This window comes from Phodopus roborovskii, unplaced genomic scaffold (genome assembly GCF_943737965.1).
Source record: "Phodopus roborovskii unplaced genomic scaffold, PHOROB, whole genome shotgun sequence".
NCBI classification, from domain to species: Eukaryota; Metazoa; Chordata; class Mammalia; order Rodentia; family Cricetidae; genus Phodopus; species Phodopus roborovskii.
In genome coordinates, this window is record NW_026126629.1 from 13,109,617 (window position 1) to 13,135,861 (window position 26,245).

Genomic DNA, 26,245 nt, shown 5'->3' on the forward strand with positions numbered 1-26,245 from the left:
ATGGCTGCAACCAGGGCCCTGCCTGGTGGCTTTGGGGAACTGGAGGTGCTGGCTGTGGGGACAGTGCTGCTGATGGAAGGTGAGCCAAGAAAGACCTTGGGTGGAGCGAGGACCCAGTGTTCTCAGAGCCCAGGCCACAGCTGTGGAGTGGCCACATCATCTTGGCTGCCTCTCCTCTTTGTCTGGATCCAGGGATTATTCTGGTGACAGCCCCCTTAGGAAGGAGCATGCTGCATAGGTGCCAGGAGAAGGAAGCCAGGCAAGGGTCAAAGAGAGAGACACTTGGATAAGAGATACCTGCTCAGGAGGTACCTGGACCAGGCCGAGGCTTTTCCTGTCCCTCAAGGCAAGAGAAAATGTAATCCACTCCCCAGAAACTTTGCTAAGATTCTCTTGTAAGACCAAGCCCTCAGAAGTCTCCAGAGATAAACATCTCAGCTGTCTGCTCTCTGTGGGATGTTACCAAGTCATTTCAGCTTTTTAACCCTCAGAGGGTAGTCATCATAAGTGGGTGTCTGCAGAGGCTAAGTTGAATCATTAGTATAAAATCATGGTCTAGATTGACATGCAGGGATCTAAGTTCCCTATCCCCTTGCCCCCTCTGCTTTAGTCTGCCACTGTTTCCACCAGGTCTGTTCCTACAACCAAAGGCTTTTCTCCAACAACAGCTACTTAGATGCAGGAGACACCTGCCTCAAGCTAGAATCACCAGGATGCTCAGTGAGCACACAAACAGAATCCTCCCTGAAGACAGGCTGATGGTGTGCAGTCTACATTCAAAACAGACCCAGAAGGGTACTCTGTACATCCTTGTACAGGGTGAAGACTGACAACGGAGGTGTGGGGGTATGGGGGGGATGACAGCCACTAGGACTGTCCTGCAGATCCTGGATGCTATTGAGTAGGCCCCATTTTCTGGGACCCCTGAAGCTTAGCTGGTCCTCTAATATACTGGGAAATTTTCCTTTACATCCTTATTTATGCTTCCCTCTCTTCCTGGGATTCTTTCCCAGACACTGATCTCCACAATTTTAAAGGAAAGAGTTCTGCCTCTCCATCATCCCCCTCTCTCTAGTGAGAGCGGGATGTAATTGAGGATGTAACCTGGGGTCTTCCGCAAGCTAGATACGTTCTCTACCACTAAATCTTATGTATCACTAGTACTGTCTTGACTTTCTAGTTTTGAGGCAGGGATATATATTCTGACTTTGGACTTGTAATTCTCCTGACTCTCCTTTTTCAGTAATTGACCACTAGGTCTGGCTCTTGCCCTTTTGAGGCAAGAAGCTAAGGAATATCAAGAGAGTGACCAAGCTGAAATTGAAGATCAGGTCTCGGCTGCTAAAGAAACCCCTCCTACAGTTTAACCTTGCTGTCCTCGGGTGTCTTGGGCCACTCTGGGCTCTAAGTTGGATTCTTTTCTCCAGGTCCCTTCCCCCCTGCCCCTCACATTGCCCCACAGCCCCTGAAGAAGTTGTCTTGAAATCTGAAAGACTAGAGACTGTCCCTAGCGCTGCCATTTCCTGAGTGTACTTAGCATGCTATCTAGTGTCTCTAGACTGAATGAACACCGTGCTCTCCAGCGTGCCTGGTGCCACTTGCTCAGCACTTGTCAGTGACTGATTGCCACAGTAGGAGCTGCACTGGGCTGTGTGGTCTTCTTGCATGGCTTCCTGTTGGATTGTCAGTAGGTAGTAAACAGGGAAAATCACTGGTTTTAGTGCCTGAGAGTCATTCCACCAGAGTAGCATTTGAAAAGCTGTACTGAGTTTACTGAAACTCCATCAAGCCTAGACCCTGCTTCTGATACCCACACGGGCCTCCCCTCTGTACCAGCCTCAATACCAGCCCACCCTTCCTTTCAGCGCTCTCTGGCCTCAGCCTCAATGGCCTGACCGTCTTCTCTTTCTGCAAGACTGCGGATCTGCGGACTCCCAGCAACCTGCTGGTACTGAGCTTGGCCCTGGCAGACAGTGGGATCAGCCTGAATGCCCTTGTTGCAGCTGTATCCAGCCTTCTCTGGTACCAGCCCCTTCCCCTTCCACAGGCTCTGGGGTCTTGCCTGGAACTTCACCTTGGAATCATGGGCAAGCAGACTAGAGCCTTTCTTTCTACCTATAAAAAACTGTCCCAAGGTCAGAGGTTAGGCCACTGAATTTAACTTAAATTCCTGATTATTGATGAAGATATAGCCAATGTCTGGAATGCAGGGGTTGCTCAGACCTAATCAAGGAGACAGCGGGCTGGAGGGATTCAGAGTCATCTAGCCTTGAGTCTCCGAGCCACCATTTCCAGTCCTGGGATACTTCTGCCAGTTACATATTACAACCTAATTCATGTGTTGTTGGATGTGCTGGTTTAATTATTTACAAGTAACTCGAGCTAATATTCCTTGGTAGGCCCTAAATAAGTATTTGTTATAGCTAACAGGGTTTAGACCAGAGTCTAATACCTCCTGTGCACACTGGGTCTTGTCTTGTGGCCTGCAAAGGTGTCTTTGGAGCTTGAATCAGTAAGAATCCCTCCTCTCACAATGAACCAGCCCTTCTTCCTCTGCTTTGCCATAGGGACGAGAATCCAGAGATGTGGGGGTTTACCCTCTAGCTTTGCCTTTATCCGTTGTGGTACTCTGGATAAGTAAATTTTTTTTCATTATCTATTTGGAGACCATTCAGAAAGATCTTTTGGTCCATTGGTGGTTCATTAGCTCACTGACTTAAACCCCAAGGCCATAGTTCCATTATGGGAAGACACTAATAATCAAGTCTTCCTTATAGGAGCAGGAATAACATCCAGGGACTTTCCAGGTTTGCCTGGGCAGTATGGGGGTGGTAAGGATGAAGGGAAGGGTCACTATGCCCATTGTTTCCCACAGGCGCTGGCCATATGGTTCAGAGGGCTGCCAGACTCATGGTTTCCAGGGCTTTGCAACGGCACTGTCCAGCATCTGTGGCAGTGCAGCCATTGCCTGGGGTCGCTACCAGCACTACTGCACCCGTATGTCTGTGGAACCCCCTGATGTAGGGACACTCCCGAGTATATAGGGATAAAAGATAGGGCAGGGTGATCAGTATTTGATTCACCTCAGTGTTTTCCAAACAAGAGAGTGTGGGTGGGCAGGAGGGTACCTGTACACAACATGTGGTCATTCCCTTAGGAAAAAGAGGGGGAACAAGGGTGGACAAGCCTGCTTTGAGATGCAGTCTGCCCTTGCTACGTCCTTGGTGACACAAGGCTTTGAACTTTAGCTTTCTTCTATGCAAGGTTATTTAAAAAAAAAAAAAAAAAAAAAAACCTCAGAGATTCATTTTGAAAATCAAGTGAGATCACGGACATAGAAAATGTTCTGGCAGTCAGGCAGTCAGGTAAATTTGGGGGGAACAGAAGGAGGGTGAATGTGTGTGTGTGTTGGGAGGGGGAGGGGTGGTCTGGGTGTGTGTGTACCCTGTCACTTCATAGGTCCATGCCAGAGCCAGCCACACAAAGGTGAATCCAGCTTTAGTCACTTAGATTTTGTTTTCAGTGTGCCACCTGTGTTCTGTGGTTGCTTGTCATTTTCTTGTTGGTTTTATTTTGTTTTGAGGCAGGGTCTAATGTATCCCAAGGTGGCTTCAGACTCCCCAAGAGTGCTGGGATTACAGGTATGCACTTCCATGCCTGGCTCATGCAGTGCTAGGGATCAGCCTAGTGGTTCATGCATGCCAGGTAAGCACAATACTAATGAGCTATGTCGCTAAACTTTGCTTGCTATTATTTTCCCAACAAATAAGTTACCTTTAAAATGTCAATTTTTTTCTTGTAGTTTTATGGGTTTTGTTTTATTTTGTTAGTTTTGTTTTATGACAGTCTCACTCAGCTCAGGCTGGTCTTGCACCCCATAGGAAGTCAGGGTGACTTTGAAATTCTGGTCCCCCTGTCTCCATTTCCCAAGTACTATGCCCTTTAAACTTAGTTTAGGATCTGGTTACATAGCTCAATTGGTAATGTCATTACTTAGCATCTACAAGGCCTTGGTTGTAGCCCACAACACCACAACAACCTGGCATGGTGATGCATGACTATAATGCCAGCACTTGGTGGGGAGCAGAGGCAGGAGGATCAGGAGTTCAGTGTCATTTTCAACTGCTTTGTGAATTCAAGGCCAACCTGAGCTACACAAAGCCTTGTCTAAAAGCAATAAATAAATAAATAGCTAATTTTTCGTTCTTCTTAATGTCTTATTCTAAATGGATTCTGTGAAATCGCAGGTGTAATGTACTTCAATTTCAATACATACAACTAACAGAACACTAATCTCACCCAGGGACTCGCCCTCCGTGATTAACACACATCACTACCAGAGAGAGGCACATACACATACTATGAGAAACTGTGTTCCAGCTGACCTAGACAGAAAACCTACAGTGTGCATCATAAGAAACAAAGGCATAAAGAAGACAAGCAACTAGCTCTGTGTCACTTGCCCAGTAAATAGAGTCAGGGCTGGCATTGAATATGGTCAGGATGTCTCCAGAGGTTGTTGTGCCCCTTCTCAACTGAGCCCAAGTCTTATATGGCGGATTTTATTAACATGAAGGCTCCTGTTGGGTCCACGACTCCCCCCAACCATGGCTCCTTCAGGCATCAGGAGCCTCTCTCTGGATGGAAAACTGCCTTGTGGTGGTGATAGATTAGCCTATCCTGTCGACATGGTCTTTGGAATGCCACTTTTACTGCTTCCATCCTACTGCCTGTTGCAAATATCCCCAGGATCATCAAAACACACACACACACACACACACACACACACACACACACACACACACACACACACACACACAGAGAGAGAGAGAGAGAGAGAGAGAGAGAGAGAGAGAGAGAGAGAGTTGTGCATGCACACACATGGAAAGAGGGAAGAAAGGAAGGAAGGAGAGAGAGAGAATTAGCCAACATACTGGAATTATTGCTTCAGTGCCTGAATTTGAGGACACAGCCTTTCTTTATCAGGGAAGCACATTCAACAAAATTCCACATGAAGTCATAGCAAGAGAGGCTAGGTGTGGGGTGAGGTGGGTTGTAGACATGCTCTTCTTTGCTGTTTTGAGCCTATCTGCCCTGGGTCAAAAGCGATCAACAAATAATCCACAAACAAATAAGGACACCTGGGACAGATGTGCTGAAGCCAGGGCAGTCAATGAGGCTGCAGAAGACAGGGAACAGGACTGTAGCTGATCATTCATGCTGGATCACACCATATCCTAAGAGACCATCTGTCAGTACAACAGCTTCTGCCAGGGGCACTGAGGTTGAACCCAGGTCTCAGAGCTTTTGTAGAGCATCCTGGAAGCAGACTCCCTGCTTCTCAGCAAGTACCCATCTCTACCCAAACTACTGCATGTGTCTCTTCTTTAAACTTGGCTTTGGGAGACATATCTGTCTTGTTTTCCCTCCCTCCTCTTCTCTGTTCTCTGAAGATGATTTAGGATACATGAGGAGACCACCACTACCTATGATCTCTTTTGTTCATCATAGTCCTCTAAGGCAGGGAGCTTCTTCACGCTCATTATGGAGAAAACTGAGACTCAAAGATACCCATGCTTTTATTCCTGGACTAGAGATGTGAGGACACTCTGCAGCTACAAAGTCCGTTCCTTTTCACGTGGTCAAGCTGTCTCTTTACAACCCATCTGTCCTCTATCTCATGCAGGGAGACAGCTGACATGGAACACGGCCATTCCTCTGGTGCTGTTTGTGTGGCTATCATCTGCCTTCTGGGCATCCCTGCCCCTGATGGGCTGGGGCCACTATGACTATGAGCCTCTGGGGACATGCTGTACATTGGACTATTCTAGAGGTGACAGGTGAGGTGGAAGTTGTAGCTTTGAGGCACCCTTCCACAGTGATCTTGACTTTAATCTTCTGTGAGAAGGCTGTTCCAGATGAAAACCCAATTGGAACAACGCCAACATTTGGGGACACTGAATGGAGTGTTACACAGAAGGTGGATGGCCTGTATCATAGGGACCCACTATTATTTGGCATTTTCCAGGACAAGGAGTTGTCTTGGCTCAGGATCCATTGATTTTGGGAGGGACCCATGTCCTTAGATCAACATATCCAAAGCACATAAGCGCTTTGCATTGATGGGGACCTCCCAGCATGGAAATAGGTTTTCTATCTTTTCTCAGCATCTGCTGTGGGCCAATCCCTGACAAGATAGGACTGAATTCATGCACCATCCACAACTGTGGAATTTTCTTCTACTACCACACCATCTGTGTGGCTCTGGGGAGAAAGACCTTAGAAAATCCTTCAGGGATCAATCTGGGGACTAGTCACATGGCTTCTAGCACCATGCCTTCCACCTTTTCCACTTCTGTTTCCAGAACAGTCACCTGGCACTTGTGTTTAACAGACAATGCAGACTCATGAAGCATTTGTCTGGGATAATAGGCTTCTCGGGTAAAACTAACCGGTGTGCTTAAATGGTCCCAAAGTCCTGCAGAACATCACCCAACAAGGATTCCTCCTACTCCTCCTTGGTGAACAACTAAAATGTATCCCTTAAGTAGCATCCCCCTCATGAAATCAGGAGCTGCCTCCTGGAGACTCCTACTTGTTTCTGGTCATCCTCCCAACTCCTCTGGGCCTGAGCTGAGACCACAGGTCCTTTTTTGGTCCTTTTAATGAGTTTCCATTGTGCATTTTTGAGACACAGTCTTACACTAGCTCAGACTGGCCTGGTATTCACTCTACAGTGAAGGCTGGCAGTGAGCTTGTGGCAATCTTCTTGCCTTGGCTTCCCATGTATGAGCCACCATAGCCAGCCCTTTCCTTGATTTCTTAAAGAGACAGTATCCAATCTCTGTCATCCATAGGTTATTTTCAAATCTTTATGCAAAGCAAGAGATTCCCTTGGATATTCTTTCCTCTTGGCTCATTGTCGCCTCCAGGATTTAGTGAACATATTTTCCAAATTGAAGAATCCCATCTACCCTTGGCTAACAAACAACACAGCAAGGCTGAGAATTTGAGCTTGAAGAAATAAATTTTCATCTCAAGCTTCAGGACCCATGGCTCCTGACTACCGAGGAGAGGTCAGCTGGGTACCGAAGCAGTTACTCTATCTGAGTGCTTGTCTAAGATGGGATGACACCTCTCACTGTCCAGCACAGATGCTGGTGAGCCTGGGCTGCTGGCATCCTGGAGTTGACCTCTGTTTCTCTCCCCTCTACCTGTAGAAATTTCATCAGTTACCTCTTCACCATGGCATTTTTCAACTTCCTCGCACCCCTTTTCATCACACTAACTTCATACCGGCTCATGGAACACAAACTCTCCAGGAGAGGTCATCTGCAGGTAAGAAGCTAGCTTCTGCAGCAGCAGGGGTCTCTAGAGCCTCTTGGAGACTCTGGAAACAGGCATGGCTTTGCAGAAGTCAGTGTTTTCTGTGTTTGCAAAAATTCCAAGAAAATTCAGCTAGCATAGAGAATATGTTGTTAGAGCTAGAAAATGCCTCCCCATTGCTCAGATTTCCAAAGCTTAAGCAACAAGGGCCTAAACAAGCCAGATTTACCCAGACCTTGCAACCCTGAGATCCAGGCTCCTGCATTACATAGGCATGCTGGTGCACTCCAGTGTCTCTAGGGATTGGAGGCTTGGCACTAAATTGCAGGACTCCTCGGATGCTGCTTTTTAAATTGCTTTGAGATGTTTAATTTAATCACAGTCACAGGCTATTACCCACCCCATAAAAGCACACCTGCAAGCACATTTGTCCAAGAAAAATGAGGCTTTAAAATAGGACCTCCTGGCCATTTCAGAATTTCCATATTAAAATTCCCTTGCTAGAGATTTTCATTTGATTCTGTTATCTTAAAAAAAAAATTAACAATGAGTCATAACAATCAACAAAGGCTGATTTTAATGAAAGATAATATTGATATTATAGACATTATACATATTTTCACTTCATCTTTGTGAGTCTTTTCTGATGGATGAAAGCTTTATCACAGACTGGGCTGAGGTGCAGAGAAGGTAGCTAAATGACTCACCAAATGCCATACATTTAGTAATAGGAGAGATGAATCAAAACCCAGACCTGGGACAGCTTAAGTTTAGTGCATAAAAGTATTATTTTTATTAATACAGTCTTCCACTTAAATTTATTGCTATGACTTAGGGAACAACATCATAGATTATGTTCATCTGTGGGTCTAGCTAAGTAGCCAAGTGTTGCACTGGACAAGAATCCTGGCTCGTACCTTGGAGGCCAGAGCACCATCTCCTAGGTTCTTTTCTACATTGCTCACCTCAACATTAAAAAATATTTGTATTAATTCTTTGAGAATTTCATACAATGTGGTTTTATCACATTCAACCCCTACTCCTTCCCATAACTCCTCTCAGACCCACCCCTACTCCCTTCATCCATGTCCTCTTTTTTAATAACTTAATTCACCAGCCCCAATTTGTGCTGCCCATATATTCACACACACTGGACCATCCATTGCAGAAAGGTCAGCCAACCTGAGTCCACACCCTTGAAAGTCATCAATTGTCCATAGCTTCTCAGTTAGGGGTGGAGCTCATGAACCTTCCCACCCCATGGTAGAATGTTGACAGGCTTGCTCTTGTGCAGACAGCCACAGTTTTTATGAGGTCATGAGTTGAGCAGTCATGTCACGCCATGAAAATACTGTTACTCCCATCCTCCCTGATCCCAGACTTTAACAGTCTGTGTTCCAGAGCTGCTGTGTGTGTGTGTGTGTGTGTGTGTGTGTGTGTGTGAGAGAGAGAGAGAGAGAGAGAGAGAGAGAGAGAGAGAGAGAGAGAGAGGGAGAGCCCATCTGTGGCTGAACACTCCATTGAGATATTCTCTGTACTTGGTTCAATTATGAATATCTGTGTTACCCACCATTCATTGCACAAACAAACAAACAAACAAAAACCCCTTCTCTAATAAAGACTGAGAGGTGCACCAATGTTTTGGGTATATCATTTCAAATTTAGGAAGCAGTTTGATACTATGTTCATGTAGCAGAATAATAGTTGTAGGTTCACCCTCAGGGCCTATGATTTCCTCAACCATGGGTTCTAGACTGGATTTACAGTACCATGCATATATTTCCTCTTGTGCAATGAGCCTTGAATCCAATCAGAAAGTGATTGATCACTTCTGTAACTTTTGTGCCATTATTGTACCCATGGGCATATCTTGCCACACCGGTCATTATTGTAATTCACAGGGTTCACAGCTGAACAAGGCTGCTTACCTAACACCTTCCAGTGCTATGAAAGTTAGCCAGCATGGAGCAGTGTCTTAGTTAATGCCAACTTGATATCCCTTTGAGCGGTGACCAACATGTATGACATCTTCATCATTAGAGTTCTGCTACCAAGTTCTAGTGGGCAACTAAGAGCAAAGACAATAGCCTGTATTGCTTGGGGGAATCTCCAGGACACCTATGTCCAACTCAAGGGGTTATCTCACATCTGGAAGCTATGGCCTCTGGGAGGAACATAATATCCTATGTTGATTAAAGTTTCTTATCCAAGCTAGGCAGTGGTGGTGCATGTCTTTAATCCCAGAACTTGGGAGGTAGAGGCAGGTAGATCTCTGTGAGTTTGAGATCAGCCTGGTCTATAGAGTGAATTCCAGGATAAGCTCCAAAGCCACACACACACACACACACACACACACACACACACACACACACACACCCCTCTCCTTATCCAAATAGATTTCCATTTGGCTCGTTCAAACATCTTTAGTTAGTAACCCCCCATGCCTCCTGACACACACACACACACACACACACACACACACACACACCGCAGTTATGCAGTTATACTCACAAATCTCTCCCCATTTGCCCCCCTCCCCATTTTCTCCCCTTTCCCTTCACATCATTGATGTACTATTATACCCCTTCCCTTAGATCTCTCTCAATGCCCCTTTCCAGTTCCCTACATCCTACAGGTACTCCAAATTCAACACATAAATATAAAGATTTGATGCTAAGATCCACATAGGAATGGATCACGTATGTGATGCTTGTCTTTCTAGGTCTGGGTTTCACTCAGCATGTTTTCCAGTTCCACCCATTTACCTGTAAATTTCATTTTTCTTTACAGCTGAATACAGTGGCATTGCCTACTATTAACCATTTTCATTATCCACCCATCATTTGATAGATGTCTAGGCTGTTCCCATGTCCTAGAAATTGTGAATAAAACAGCTATGAACATAGATAAGTATGTATCTCTGTAGAAAGTAGAGTCCTGATGGGGAATGGTCTTCTGTATATGTTTATATTATTGGTTGATGAATAAAGCACTGTGGCCAATAAGGGAGCAAGATAGGTGGGTCTAGGAGATGAGGAGGATTCTGGAAAGTGTAGGCAGGAAGCAGTCTCCATGTAGGGTACCAGAGGAGTAACAGATCCCTGGACCTTTCTCTGGTAAGATAAGACCACATGGAAATACTTAGATGAATAGAAATGGATTAGTAATTAAGACAGAGCTAGCCAATAAGAAGTCCTAGTTATTGGCCAATAGTTTAATAATTAATATAATGTCTGTATGTTCATTTGGGGTTCCTGCAGCTGTGTCAGGAAAGAGTTTCTGTAAGAGTCCTTTGGGTATATGCCTAAGAGTGATATTATTAGGTCATACAGTAATCTATTTCCAGTTATCCAAACACACTGATTTTCCATAGTGACTGGATCAATTTGCACTTTTCTAACAATGAATGTTGCTACAACTTAAAAAAATACATTGGGAGGCAGAGGAAGACTGATCTCTTGTGAGTGAGCTCAAGGCCACTCTGGTCTACATGGACACACATATATGGAGACCAGAGAACAACTTGCTGGAGTAAATTCTGTCCTTACACCATATGGGTTTCAGGGGCAGAATCAGGTTGTTGGCTTTGGATGTAAGTGCCTTTTTACTGGCCTTCCTGCCCCAACTTTGATCTGTATACATGAAGTCTTTATGTTTACCGGGGCTTCCATCAGCCAGAAGACCACCAGCATGGTTTCCTCATCTTTCTGGTTGGCACTAAGTCATCATGCCTGCTTGCATGAGTATTGGCCACTACCCACAGGCCCAAGGACCGGAGCAAAGCTGGGGGCTTCTGGATATGGAGCTGTCTATCACTGAAGTGCTAATTTCCCTCCTAGCCTCAACTTCCTCCAGAAGACCCTCCATCAGTCTTAAGTACATGTTTCTCTCCAGAAGAGGGACAATTCACAAGGAAAAAAAAATGATTCCTGCCTCACATTTGAGGGGCTTCAGGGGAAGGAGTTCATGTGTCTGTGAAACTGAGAAGTCAATGTTCATTGCCTTCCTCTGCCACTCTCCACTTTAGTTTTTCAAAAGTCATCTCTCACTGTACCTGGAGCTTGTTGCTTGGCTAGACTGGGTAACTAGTGAGCCCCACATCATATTCTTTCTTGTCATCACCTACCAGTGTTGGCATTACAGGCACGTCCCAACAATCTCACTTTTTACATGAATGCTGTGGATCCTATTTTAGTCCTCATGCTTGTGTATCAAGAATTCCACCCACTGAGCTGTATTACCAGGGTCACTGCTCAACATACTTTCAAAACTCATTGAAGGGGATGTGTCCTCCTCCAATGAAATCTCCTTTGTTAAAGAGTGACATGTCACTGAAACAGTTGCACCAATATCCTCATGTCCCAGAGTACATGGACAGAAAGACCATTTCAAAACTCATGCTGAAATTAGATGTCGGGTCACTAGTATTCAGTGGCTCCAGGAGAAACTTTAGCATTAACAACCTTCCCTGCCAGCCTATTCCCTGGTTATACTGATGTGGTGAAAATTTTTGAGCCCAGACACACTGATCAGCAGCTGCTGATAGGGAGCCTGAGTGGGAGCTCAGCCCTGAGTACGCCATGTGTACTGTCACAGACTCAGAGATTCCTGCTGAAGAGCAAAGATCTGGAAGGAAGCTCATCTATCGGTCCCCAGTCCCTTTCTCCAGGCACTTGAAAGACAAGGGAACTGAGGCTGGTGAGCTTAAATAACAGGCTTACAGCAAAGAGCTCAAGTGCTGCCAAGATCTTCTCTTCTGCTGGGTTGACCCCTTCCTAGAGCCCAGTCTCTGCTAACACCCCTGCCTCTGCATGGCGATGGCTACCTGGAGTGAATGGATGTTTCTTCTGATATTTTTTTCACTTCTTCTCACTAGGTGAACACCACTCTGCCAGGCAGGATGCTGATGCTGGGCTGGGGCCCCTATGCCGTCCTGTACCTATATGCAGCCATTGCAGATGTGAATTTCATCTCTCCCAAACTACAGATGGTATAGAGTCCTCCAAAGCCCAAAGAACCCTCTGCATCATCACATCAGTCTGGCTCACTGTACTAAGCCTTCTGGCTTTCTGCTAACTCACTCATTTCTCTCTCTCTCTCTCTCTCTCTCTCTCTCTCTCTCTCTCTCTCTCTCTCTCCCCTCTCTCTCTTTCTCCTCCCTCTTTTTTCCTTTAAATATCCACAAAGTGCAGCAAATGTTTTTGTTCCACACCCCTCCACCACTTGAACCACACTGAGATGATAGGGACAGATGATTATAGGGTGAGCATGTGTTCTGGCACTAGGGGCTGTTATTGACACCCAGGTTGGAAGAAGGCGTGTTGGGCTTGGGTAGGATACATTAGGGGGTTCTGTGACATTCTGTAAACCATAGACATCCGCTGGGAAAGGCCCAGAGACTGTAGAATCAAGCTGGGGGACAAATGATTGGCAGGTGCAAGGGGAACGAGTCATGAAATGGGACTGGGAATGATGTAGAAGGTTCAGAGCATCTTTCATGGCCTTTCCCAACACAACAGGTGCCGGCCCTCATTGCCAAAGCCATGCCCACAATCAATGCCATCAACTACGCCTTACACAGTGAGATGGTCTATAGAGGAATCTGGCAGTGTCCATCTTCACAGAAGAACAAGCAGAACCGAATCCAATGAGATGCTCCAAGGGCCTAACCACAGTCATGCCTACCTCTGCAAGTCTGGGTTGAGCCCCTGGCCAGGAAGATGATTTAGAATACTGCTCAGCAGCCTCAGAGCCATGTCTGACACTTACTCACCAACCCCAAAAGCCCTGTTGAGTCTAACATTAGGCTGGACCCTAGAATTCAGATACTAGATTCCATGGAAGGAGTACTGGTCACAGTCCTCTGCACACAGAATAAGAAGCCCTGGAAAAGTATCTCTCTCCAACCTCAGTTATCTGAATCCAGAGTAAAGATGTCATTAAGGACAAGCAAGGATGATGTATGATTGAATGAGCTAACATATACTCACCAAGCACATAAAACGTTTACTGAAACAGAACTATTCAGATGGGCCTTGGCCATGTCCTACATGAACTGAGTCATACTATAAAAGGAGAAAAAGCCTTGGAACTTGTTTTTGGGAACTCATCTGAGGCTGCCAGCCTCAAATAAGACTTACTAAATTGTAGTGGCATCAGTGACTTATTCTACCCCTTGCTCCATGTCCCTTATTGTAAGATGAGATGATAGTAATGATTTGAACATACAGACTGAAGCAGAATACTCAGGCTATGAACTTCCTGAGTCAGCCACCAGCCCAGCATTCAAAATTAGCCCTTGGTTCTATGAGATTTGGATTAAAGATTGCTTTAAAATGTTTTGGAACTCATTGCCTATATTTTAAAAAATGAAAGCAATTATTTAACTGCCCAGATGTCAGGAAATGTGAACCCACAGCTCTGTCTTCCTCTCCAGAGTGACAGTTTGCAGAGCTCAGGGTGACTCTGCCCTTTGCCTAGAACACATATTTTCCTGTTCCAGCTCATATGTTCCCTGCAGAACCCAGAATCCTCTGGGTTGATGACGCTCATGGAGGGTCCCTTGTCACCATTAGATGTACACCTTTACTTTCTATAGAGTCAGCAATTCAAGATCAAGATATAATAGATGAGTAGTCCTACATGAGACCTTCTGTGCCAGAGGAAAGGAGATGATGGACAGGGTGATGGAGCCCATATTGGAAGGAGCAGATGATCCAGACACTGTGACACAGATAGAAATCAATCCTAGGAAGCCAGTTCCTGGAGATGAGGGTGGTTGTGAGAATAACTTGTAGACTTAGGTCTGCCTCCTGGTTTCTCCAGATGCAGAAAATCAGGTCATATATACACAACTGAGAAGAAGCTGGACTAAAACAGAGTTCTGTATCACACACCTTTGATCCAAGGAGGCAAAAGCAGGCAGATCTCTGTGAGTTTGAGACCAGCCTGTTCTAAAGAGCAATTTCCAGGATAGCCAGGACAACACAGAGAAACCTTGTCTTGAAAAACCAATTCAAACAAATAAAAACAGAGTCCTGATTGGTCATTTTGCAGAGCCAATTGAGAGAGAAGAGGGTGGGAGCAGCCTTCCCACAGCATGCTTTTCCGAATTATGTTCTGAGCCAGGTGCTGTGCAGGTAAGATGATGCTTGACCACACTCCAGGTCACACAAAGGATGCCTGGCCTAGGCTCTGGATAGAGTGAAGCAGGGAAATCTCAGGGTTTCACATGAGTGGAGCAGGTGACCAGGAAGTGATATGATCCAGGCCTGAGATGTTGAACTGCCCATCCTGAGTAACTTTGTTGGAGACCCATCTTCTCTTCCAGCCTTATAAACATTGACCTAAGAAGGGATGAGGGAACACTGTGATAAATAAAGGAGAAGACCCTGCTGAGAGAGAAGAAGGGTTGAAGACAGAAGGAACCAGAAGACAAATAGCAAGAGTGGGTGATGTCAGCTTTGTCCAAGGCTCTGGATTCTCATGAGACAGGAAATAGAAAAGGGATCTGCATTCTTGTCCCTTCTCCGGTAGAGGTGGGAAGAAGGCAGGTTGGCCAGGCTGTGGCCAGGAAAATTTTGAGCACTGCCCTGTGGCTTCCTGGAGAGAGAGGATTGTGCCAGGCATCTTCATGGTGACCCAGGCTTGGAGAATATGGGGAACGGTGAAGCAGCACCTTGAGGAAATAATGTAAGCCCATCTAAAGCCATTCACTTCAAAGTCCCCAACCTACCCACACCCTCAAAGCCCCATGTAAGAACTTTAGTGTCTCTCCCTCTTTGGGCACTTTTGGGATCTTGAGCCTCTATAGGCTGGGCTTCCCCTCTGCTCTGTCTCCCATCCAGTACCCTGTCCTTGCACTTCCATGGAGTAACTCAGCTGTCTCTGGGTCAGGAGGGACCAAGTAAGGATGCAGCTGAATAATACTTGAGATCCACCTTCCACCTTTGCCATAGACCCTAGCCTTGGAAATCAAAAGTGTGCCCACTTAGCCAGGCTTGACTGAAGCCAGAGCACAGATCCCAAATACCTGGAGCTTTCTCAGGCTCATTTTGTTCTGTCCAACTTTCCTGTGGCCTTTAAGCACCACTAAGTTCCTACATTGAGTCTATACCACTCTTAGAATCAGAAAATCATACTCAAAAGAAGAGCTTATCTGCCTTTATAAAACACTCATTTCCTGGCCTGTAGCCTGGGAAAGAGTCTCCATCTTTCCTGCAAGTCCTTATGACATAACTGATGACCTTTTCTTGGGGATTTATGGGTCTCTTTCCTCCATCCATTCATATGTGCCCTTAATGTCACCTAACAGTGTCCTATTCCCTTCATGCAAGCACAAACAATGAGTTTGGAAGGGCACACTAGCAAGGTGCCTTGGCTTACACTATTCAACACTGGCTTCACCATGCTCTAAGAAAGTTCTTGTACCCTCAGAGAACTGAAGCGTTATCACAGCAAGGAGAAGAAGGCAAATAGAGAAGGTCCACAGCTTGACAAATCAGGAAAGAAGTGTGAAGACAAGAGACCTTGTGCTGGAATCTCAGCCACAGAACCCAATGGCTGAGGTCATCACTGGTTTCCTGCAGAGCCTGCCTAAACTTCTCTTCCAGGCCCATTGACCTCCGCACACTTTGCTCCACTAAAAGACAGTGCCAATGGACAGGCCTCTGGGATGAACTCAAAAAAGGCCACCAGGAAGCAGGCAGACTGCTGGAACCAGGCAAGCCCCAGGCAGAACACTGCACACAGCACTTCCATCTTTGTAAGCCAGCATCCATGTAACCCTGTAACTCTGTCTTTAGCTCTTGTCCATCTTTTCTCTCATCTATACTTAATCAACAGCTGTTGAGTGTCACACACATACAATGCATGGTGGCATGAGCCTATTCCAGGGTCCTTCCCTGTCATCTCAGGAAGATGTCTGTTACACTCTGCCATGGCACTTGCAAGTGAAAAATGAGGATTCACATTGTTCAGAAGTCAAGGTAGAAATTATTGAACAGTAACACCCATGTAAATGCAATTAGACATAACAATAATAGGGTTATAAAGACAATGCTGGTGTTTGATTAGATTCTCTTCAAGTCCTTACCACAGAGCTAGAACATTTTCTCTCTCCATATGAAGTAATACGCCTATACTCTGAGATTCACACTCAATACAGTTCAAGTCTACACTTCAAAGGAATTCCAATGCATTTCTACTGTCAGCCCCATTCTGGATTTTAAAAAATTCATAATTTTAACCAGAAAGTCTCTATACCACTGTGAGTTCTCAGGTTTCCTTTAAAGGGTAGTCTAGTTACTAGAGATTCTCCACACATGCACTCTTATGCCATGACCTGTATTGTCCCCACTGCTTTGCTGTTGAGTGGGGACAGACAATCCTCTTTGCCTGTGTTTTCTGTCTTCTTGAGATCAATGGATTCTGGTCAGGTCAGAGGGCTGTAAGACTATGAAAAGTCTCTTCCTCAAACAAAATGTTTGGGATGGGCTCAGTTATCTCCCAACTTAAAACAAAACAAACAACAAACTAACAACAACAAAAACCAAAGGCCCCAGATGTAAAGTCTCCAAGGAAGCGAGGTAATGCGAGAGCGGCATCCTAATGACACAAAATGGCCTTTTTATAAAGGAGTCCTGAACTCTGGCTGCTCATCTCCCTCCCAGGCACACAAGGAGGACCGTGTGAACACACAGTGAGCACACCTCCAGAGCACAGGCCCCACCCGACACCACCTCTAGCAGGAACATGACTTCAGATTTCCCACCTCAGGACCCAGGGAAGAGATGCATGCATGCTATATGAGCCTATGAGCCTCTGAGATTTTGCTATAATGCTTCTAGCAAGCAGATAATGTTAAATCAAAGCTCATTTAAAATAGATTAATAGCAGAGGCAAACAAGAGCTTGGAATGAAGATCCTGGAATGCCCAAGGTCACTCTTACAGAATTCCAGTTTGTATGATATCCTTCTAATTTAAAATGTGCGAGCCAGGCATAGTGTCACACACCTTTCCTTCCACCACGTAAGTATATATTCATTAGGTCAAGCCTCAAAATATATATATTTACAATATGAGATATGAAGTTTGCCTCCTAAGAGCTCTTCAGACTTGGAGTTATTGTGCTTAGTGTGTTTTAATTAACAAATATGAGTCTAGTAGAAAACAATCCCTGACCCATACCATCTTGCTGGGTAACATTTCCCTTCCTGCCTTCCAAATAGATGTGAGCTATAGTCACAAATAAACCAGCAGTTGTCTTCAAAGTATCACACTGTCTGCTAGTAACAGACCACAAAACTTCCATGGAATGGTTGTTCAGGGCAGGAAAGAGGCTGTGCATCCAAATGCTTAGCAAAACCAGTTTCAATGATTAACATTCATATTTCTTCTAAAAGATAAAAGGGATACTGAGTTTTCCCACATATATATTTATAGTTATATATGTGGCCTGGTTTTTACACACACACACACACACACACACACACACACACACACACACACACCTACCTTGAGACAAGGTCTTATGTAGTCCAGGTCTTGAACTCTCATTCTCGTCCTTCTGCCACTACACACAGTGTATGCTGTGCTGGGGATCAAATCCAGGCATTCAGGTCTGCTAGGTAAGGACTCTAGCAACTGAGCTACATCCTCAGCTTTCTTATACAATGTTGCTGCTCTGAAACTGAGAGGTCTTTTTCTGTTTTCCCAAATAAAAGTTTCTTGGTCTGTTTATTCAAGTATACACTCACTCTCCTTGTGCAAATGCCTGATTCCTATGCCTCCTATCAGCACTCACCCTATGAGCTAATTAGAGGAAAACAAGCAAAGCTATAAAGTGCAGGAATCTGTCCAGGGTCGGTGAAGGTGTTCAGTGCCTAGTTTGTGCCACAAGATGGCAGTACTCTCTCGACGATGACTTAGTCTTAGGCCACCTGCCGGGTTAGTGCTTTTAGCCTCTGAGTTCCCAGACCAGGCTGCTAGATCTTCTCTGAGCTTTTGTCTGCTCTAGGTACTGAAGCCTGACATCTGGCTTTCTCCCATTGGGTGACCTTAAGATCCCGTTTCTCCCGTGAAAGAAACAGAATTGTACATATATTGACTGGAGAGGTCACAGATAGCTCCCATACAGTCCCCTTTTCTCTGTGGACAAAGTCATTATGCAAAATTAGGTGTGAACTTAATAGTCCTTCCTCACAGGGCAGGGATGTGGCTAGACCACTCGGGGGGGGGGGGTCTGGTTTTGATCTAACTGGACAGTTGGGACAGTCTCTAGATTTCTCTGGTTTTCGAGTCTGGTGTGAAAGCCGGTGATGGTCACGGTACCGAATTCTGAGATCAAATGTGGACACACAAAGTAAACTGTAGAGTGCTGGGCTGGAGGGAGCTCCCGGTATACCTCCTGGAGAAGCAGCTTGTGCACATGTGCACTGCGTGCCATTTATTAAGGATGAGCAATGTTTCCAAAGAAACAAGGAGTTGGGAAACTTCTGGGTGAAAACCAAAGGCGAAATCCCTGAATCTCGCCTCTCCTGTCAGTCACGGTCGTCACTGGTTGATTCTTTCACAAGCTGTTCCTTGGCCCAAACGCCACACACCTGTTCTTCCCCCTGCCCACCCGGCTCTCTTAACAATGGTCTCTGTTGTCTCCTTGAGCCCAGCTGCTCTTCTCCCGACAGCTGTTGGGCACCAGCAACAGAGTCTCCCTTCTAGGTAGGAGGTAGCATGGAAGCCTAGAAAGCACTTAGAATTAGGGTCGGGAAGACCTGGGCAGGAATCCAAGCTTTGCCACTTAGTCAACATGACAGTCTCAGGTTAGTCAAAATATAGGCTCTCTGGGCTTCTCCTAGGCCTCTTGGTAAAACCCCTCATGACACCCAGGTTTAGCTAAATTGGTTTAGCAAGAATTCTCCCATCCTCAGTGTCTGATGATTGAGTGGGTTTTATCATCTACTACCTCCAGGGGATGTCTGACCTCGGTCCTGTCCAGGTGGTGGTAACAGTTTAGATCATGAGTGTGGTCGCCTAAAGGTCGGAGGCCTGTGTTGTTATTAGGAGGTAGATGGGAAATTTGAGAATAGAGGCCAAGTGGGAAAGTTTAGACCCCCAGGAGCTTTCCCTTAAAGGGGTCAGTTGAACTCTTATCCCCTTTTCTCTTTTTCAGTGCCAGAAGGTAACAGCTTTCCTGTCGGGAGCAGTCTTTGCCGGGCCTAGTGGCCCCAAGTCTGTACCTGAGTGGGGGAGTGTGGATGAGGGAGTGTGGTGATAAAGACAGACAGACAGACAGAATAAAGGTCAGGAGGACATATCAGTCAATACTGAAATGCCAGGAGTTTATTTTTCGCCACTCTTACATACCTTATCCAAAAAGGGGACCCAGAATCATGTGTATGGAACAGACTTTTCTTCCTCCCTTATTCTAAGGGTTCAGTAACCACCCCTTAGCTCTACCTTCTTGTTCCCTAGCCTTGAGGTCAGGGGTAGCCATACCTCGGGATCCAGCTTCTCCTTCCTTAGCCTTGACACCTCAGATCCAGGTCTGTTGTTATTTAGACTAAGACTACCCAAACATCCTTCTGTAGCCACACCTTTGACCTTTAGGTCTTGCGACTTGCTGACAGCTTTGAACTCTCTCTCTACCCGTGTGCCAAGATGGAGTGCAGCCATCTTTATGGGCACCCACACTTTCCTCCACCAGGTGTCCCCCGGCATCATGGCTGTCTGGCATGGGCCCCAATGCACCCATGGGGTCAAACTTCCAGAACTCAGAGCCATGGCAAACCTTCCCTCTTTATAAGTTGATTATCTCAGGCATCTTACAGTAACAGATAGATGGCTGACTAACCCAGTCATCTCAGCCAGCATCCACCCCTGGTGCTTCCCTTGGTGACTTTCTACCCACTGACCACCTCCTTCACTATGAATTCCCTCTTGCCCACACTGTTTTACGTTGACTCCATCTCTCTGCTCACTGTATCTCCTGTCAAGTGGTATGTATTTCCAAAGTGATGATCTTAAATAGCATTTCCCTAACCACACTTTAAGACTGTTACAGAATAATTTCCCTTTAACAAGTGTAGGACAAAATTTGAGAGAATCTGTAGCACCTGCACAAAAATGGACTCCTTGAAGTAGCATAATTTCACAGTGGGTACTTAGTGAGTACTACTCTTCACCTTGTCCTTCTCTGATACCTTGGGCTGCCCTCTGAATTTCGTTGGTTGCTCAAGAAAATAGCAGGCAGCAGAGTTGTGATGGTTGAATGACAATTGCATGTGAGTGATAATTGCATGCAACATGAATCCCATTTACAAGCTGATTTAATTCCCACAAAATCCTCAAAGCCTAATCCTTACCCCCTGTCTGCACATTGAATGACTTAGGGTCTGGAGACTCAAAAGGCAGCCCCTGGACCAGGTAGTCAACTTCACCAGCAGGAACAGAAATGCAGACTCTGGTCTACTCACATCTCCTAAATCTGATTTGAATTTTAAACAATACAGTTAAAGGAGTTTGTGTGTGCTTTAAAACCTGAGTGGACCCACAGCACTGTGCAGCCTACAGATGTCTGGCTCATCCCACAGATAATCTGATATAACATTTTTCTTTGTTAACTTGTGTTTGATGATTCCACACTCACATACTATAAGTGTAATTACATATATTCCGGATGCTTTCACCCTCGTTGTCCTCTCCCACAGCCCTCCCTCTCCTTCTTTTTAATAAGTCCCCCTCTTACTTTCATGTCTTTGGTCTGTTGTTGACCCACAGAGTTTAGTAAGGGTTGCCTGAGCATGGGTGTGCTGTGGACTTATTTAATAGAGCATGTGCAATTCAGCAGTTATGGCCCTGAAAAAAAATGACTCTCTTCTTTCCCATCAGATGTTGACTGTTGTAAGCTCTCAGGGAAAGGGGGGGGGGCATTATGAGCCCTTCCTCATCCAAGATGGAATGTTAAGGTTGCACCATTGTATACAGGTCTTGTGAGGGTAACCACAACTAGATACAGAGGTTTTAAAGGACTGAACTGGTGTGGGACTTCTCAAGCAGTTCAGGGAATCTAATATGCAGATAGGATTGAAAACCATTGTGATTGGATATTAAGGACCCTCCCACTTCATGGAGTATGAGCTATCACTGGGAGGTCACTCCAAGTTACCTCTGAGGCTACCTTTATCATGGTGTATGTGTGTGTGTGTCCAGTGAACAATTTCTCTAGACCTTCATTTCCCCTTTGTTTGTCCCCATTTTTCCCAGGGCTTACTTCCATCTTTCACTTACTAATTTATAAAGTTTCAAAGATTACATAAACAAGGAGCTGCCTCTGTCCAAGGCCTTCTCTTTTATCATCATGCTATTATTTAGAAGATAAGGCCAGGTCTTGTAACAGAGATTGTAAGGCATGAGAGGACTCAAGTACTGCTGTATGTTGCACCACACATGGGAACCATGACTCCTGACTTCTGTCTCAGAGATTTTCAGACACAGGTGCAGGCAGATGGAGTCCAGAGTGGTCAAGAGGAGCACAGCATACTGTAAGGTGCCCAGGAATCTCTCAGGTTCCTGTTGGGGGAGTGTCTTTCTTAGGTTTCTATTGCTGCAATGAAATGCCATGACCAAAAATCAAGCTGGGGAGGAGAGGGCTTGTTTGGTTTACACTTCTGCACTGCTGTTCATGGTAGAAGGAAGTCAGGACAGGAACTCAGACAGGACAGAATCCTGGAGGTGGGAGCTGATGCAGAAGCCATGGAAAAGTGTTACTTACTGACTTGCTTCCCATGGATTGTTCAGCTTGCTTTCTTACGGATCCCAGGTCACCTGACCAGAGATGGCACCACCGGCCACAGCTGGGTCCTCCCCCCAGTGATCTCTAATTGAGAAAATGCCTCACAGTTGTAACACATGGAGGCATTCCTCATCTGTGGCTCCTTCCTCTGATGACTCTAACTTGTGTCATGTTGACACACAAAAGCAGCCAGTACAGGGGAGCAAGCCCTTAGTCTGCGCTTCTGAAAACTTCCCAGGTAAGGATGACCCAGTGGAAATCATGGACAAATCAGCACTATAGAATCCCAGGGTCCACTCCTGTGCCACCCAGCAGCTGTGGAGGTGGAGGTGTGGGGCTATCACTGGTCTTTCACACCTGCAGGCTATCATCATTCCACTCTTTAATTTCGTCCAGGTCCTCAGCCCTATGGGGTGATGTCACCATCACTCAGAGTGGCTTGGGAGCTTCAAGAAAGCACGTATCCAAAAATAAACCAAAAAACAAACAAACAGACCAACCCCCCCCCAAAAAAAACTGAAGCAAATTTAAACAGAAAGGATTGAAGTCCAGATGTCTGCTTTTCACACTCTGTGCAGAGTGCCTAGAGGGAGTCTGCATGCGGAGGTTAGCTGGCAGGGACATTTCAGAAACTAAGGTAACCTGCAGACTTTCTCAATTTGCTTTGGTCTAGAGGTTTGGCCAGCCCTACCATATGCCCTTGGTAGTAAGCAGTGGTGGAGGGCGGCACATGCCATATGTTCTTGAGGGCATAAGAGAACACAGGACAGCACACAGGTTTTTAGAGGGGCCACATACTAAGATGAAGATTAGGATGAATTAGAGCAGGATGAACACATAAGCCTTATCAGGTACTTGTGTGCAGTAAGCATCCTGAAATCCTGAGAGCTGAAGGGAGTATCCTAGGTTAGCTCATCCACATCAATCACAGGGTGTCCTGTAGGCATGGGACAGAGTGCAAATTTCCAGCCAGGGTCTCTCTGACAAATCAGGGATCAGTTTGAGGAGGACCTCTTTATAAGAGGGCTGCCTCAGTGAATATCTAAAACCAATAAAGCCCTGAGTAAGGATCTCAGTGAATGGGTAAACTGAAGGGAATTACAATGAAAACCATGCTTTGTATATTCTGTTTCAGTCACCTCCAGAGTAGACAAGCAGACAGGAAGAGAACTCAGAGAAAGGAGGAGACACGCACAGGTGAAGCAAAAACTCAGCTCACAACAAAGCCTCAGTGTGAAACTTTCTCTCTTGGTCCTAAACTTAGTACCCAGGCACTGAAGGTCTAAACATCTACGGTCAGGTATCTTGGAGACAAGATGTCTATAAACAAGAATAACCTATGACTCAAGTCTATTTGTGCTGAGGTGTCATTTTCAGGTGCTCCAGGAGGCAGGGAGGTGGCAGGTGAGGTGGCAGGAACCTTGGACTTCCAGTCACAACAGATACGTACTCTGGAGTGCTTAGTGCTAGCATGAGCCCTTCATGGCTTTGAGACAGTCAGCAACATTTTCTGAGTTGTGTGTTTTATTTTTATTATATTTTATTTTTTGAGAGGTTGAAACCCAGCTTCTGCTATCAAACGAAGGCACAAGTTAAGCCTCCTTCTCCTGCATCTCGTCCTGGAAGATCTCAGGACTACTCTGCTTTCCTTGAAAAGAGTGTGGGATTGCCTCCCATCCCCCTTCTCTGGTGCCACAAACGCTACAAAAAAATACATCTCCTTCCTTCCCTGGCCAGTACCATGGTGGTAGGTATTCTCTGTCCATAGCTCTACCAAACATGAGCCCCAGAGATAAAGAGTCTTGACTGTCCAGCTGCCTGAGTTCCAGAAAAGGTCTGCACACACAATTAGAGAGCTACAGATTATGTTTGTCAATTGCCATTGGTAGGTGCAGTTTCCAGACCCTTGCTCAAGTTAAACTAAAAAGTAACTAAAAAGGACTCCCCAAAGTCAGGAAAGGTGGGAAGAATAAACAGTAATTATGGAGCAGCAGTGTCTGACATGTCATTATGGGCTTTGTGTGCGTCCACACACCTAATCCTTTGGATAAAAGTGGATCACAGTGTCATGATGCCAAATCTTTCCGGAACTACATGCAGGAGAAAACTGAGGCTCTGAGTGGTCATGGAAACTGCCTTAGGATAACCTAGTAGGAAGTCACACTGTTGGGACAGACTCTTCAGAACCATCTACACACAAATGCAAGGATATTTTTCAAGGATTCCCCAGCTTTAAGAGGAAATAAAGATCCTGGCATTGCAAACAACTCGTGCTTTTGTGTTCCATCTGATTCATTCATCTCATTGAAGGTTTAATCCCTTATTGATTTTATTTAATTATTTAATCCTTCAACAAAAGCTGGTATTTACCAAGGACATTGATTTGTTCTAGAAGAGAAGTATAAGGAGGTGAAAACGCATAATTTAGCAGGGGAAGAGGGCAAGTGTTGTGGAATATTAGTTGAAGACGTGTTACATTTGTTTAATCATGCAAAGATGTGTTGCATTCTTTTATGTTGCATTTGTTTAACTCTGTAAAGCCATGTTACTTTGCCTGTCTAAAATACTGGATTGATCTAATAAAGAACTGAACGATCAATAGCTATGCAGGAGAAAGAATAGGTGGGACAGGCAGGCAGAGAGGATAAACAGGAGAAGGAATCTGGGAAGAGAGGATTGGGGATTGAGAGAAGGAGGATATGAGGGGCCAGCCACCCAGATACACAGCAAGCCTTGGAGTAAGAAGTAAAGAAAGCTATATAGAAAGGTAAAATCCCACATATATGGAACAATTTAAGTTAAGAAAATCTGGCTAGAAGATGCCAAGCTAAGGTCAGGCATTCATAAGTAAGAATAAGACTCCATGTATTTATTTTGGAGCTGGATGTGGGCCCCCAAAGAGCAAAGAGTAAAAAAAGAAGCAACTACAAGCAAGGCATTCACTGCCACTGGCTGCAAGTGCTGTATCAGAAGATAATTCAAACTACCATGGGCGGAGGAGTAATGGCTTCTGTTATATGTCACCAGAAAGAACATTGGTTTCTAAATGTTAACAATATCAACAGGCTAAGGATGCAGCTTAATTGGTCACTGATGTGGTATGCACAAAGTCCTGGGCTCCATCCCAAGCATTCCATAGACAGAACATGGTGGCACACACCTGTAATCCCTGCACTTGGGAGTGCATGCAGAAGGATTGGGAGTTTGAGATCATCCTTGGCTACATAGTGTGTTTAAGGCAAGCTTGGGCTACATGAGACTCCATCTCACTATCAAAAATTAAAAAACAAAAACAAACTTTGGACCAGCAAGAAGGGTTCTGTTACAATGGTATCACTTCTTAGTAGGTGTGGTGGTTTGAAAGAAAATGGTCCCCAAAGAAGTGGAACTAGTAGGAATTGTGGCTTTGTTGGAGTAGGTGTGGCTTTGTTGGGAGAAGTGTGTCATTGTGAGGGTTGGGTTTGAGGTCTTCTATGCTCAAGCTACACCCAGTAAGACAGTTAACTTTCTGTTGCCTGCAGATTAAGATGTAGAACTCTCAGTTTCTTCTCCAGCAGCATGTCTGCCTGAGTGCTACTGTTTCCTGCCATGATGATACATGGACCTCTGAAACTACAGGCTAGCCCGCTTACCTTTATAAAAGTTGTTGTGGTCACAGTGTCTCTTCATAGCAATAGAAACCCTAAGAGAGTAGGATTCCCAAAAGCAGTTTGCAAAATCACCCAGAGCCTGCTTTTTCTCACGTGTTTGGTACAGGTAAGATTTAGTATCATGATATCATGGTCCAGTATTATTCACAGGATTAGAGATTCCAGTGCATACAAAGCCAGGAAAGATGCATGCCAAGCCTGATGACCTGAGTTTAATCCCCAAAGCCTTCAAAGTGGAAGGAAAGAATTGATCCTTACAAGTTGTATGATCTTTGCATGCATACAAAGTCATGTGCCTGCCCATGCACATCCATACACATACAAAAGATTAGTTAATTAATTGTGGTTTAATTTTTTTAAGCATCAATAATATTTGGACCATGGAGATAGCTCAGTGGGTAAAAGGTTCTCCTACAAGTGTAAGGGCCTGAGTTCAGATCCTCAGAACCACGTGAGAGCTGGATGCAGTGGCCTATG

At 45.3% G+C, this 26,245-nt stretch overlaps 1 protein-coding gene across 1 annotated transcript; it reads left to right on the forward strand.

Annotated features, from left to right (window-relative positions):
- Rgr (retinal G protein coupled receptor) lies at positions 1–12,977 on the forward strand. The gene is made up of 7 exons (XM_051206798.1): positions 1–79; positions 1,866–2,022; positions 2,849–2,997; positions 5,687–5,840; positions 7,221–7,338; positions 12,203–12,316; positions 12,846–12,977. The coding sequence occupies exons 1-7, from the start codon at positions 1–3 to the stop codon at positions 12,975–12,977; spliced, it is 903 nt and encodes a 300-aa protein (XP_051062755.1).
- The last annotated feature ends 13,268 nt before the right edge of the window (positions 12,978–26,245 follow it).

Bases quoted from the DNA above. Each gene is read 5' to 3' on its own strand.
- Rgr (XM_051206798.1), top strand. From the start codon at position 1: ATGGCTGCAACCAGGGCCCTGCCTGGTGGCTTTGGGGAACTGGAGGTG. The intron at 2,998-5,686 runs GTATGTCTGTGG...TATCTCATGCAG, and splicing joins CTACCAGCACTACTGCACCC to GGAGACAGCTGACATGGAAC. The intron at 12,317-12,845 runs GTATAGAGTCCT...CCAACACAACAG, and splicing joins TCTCTCCCAAACTACAGATG to GTGCCGGCCCTCATTGCCAA.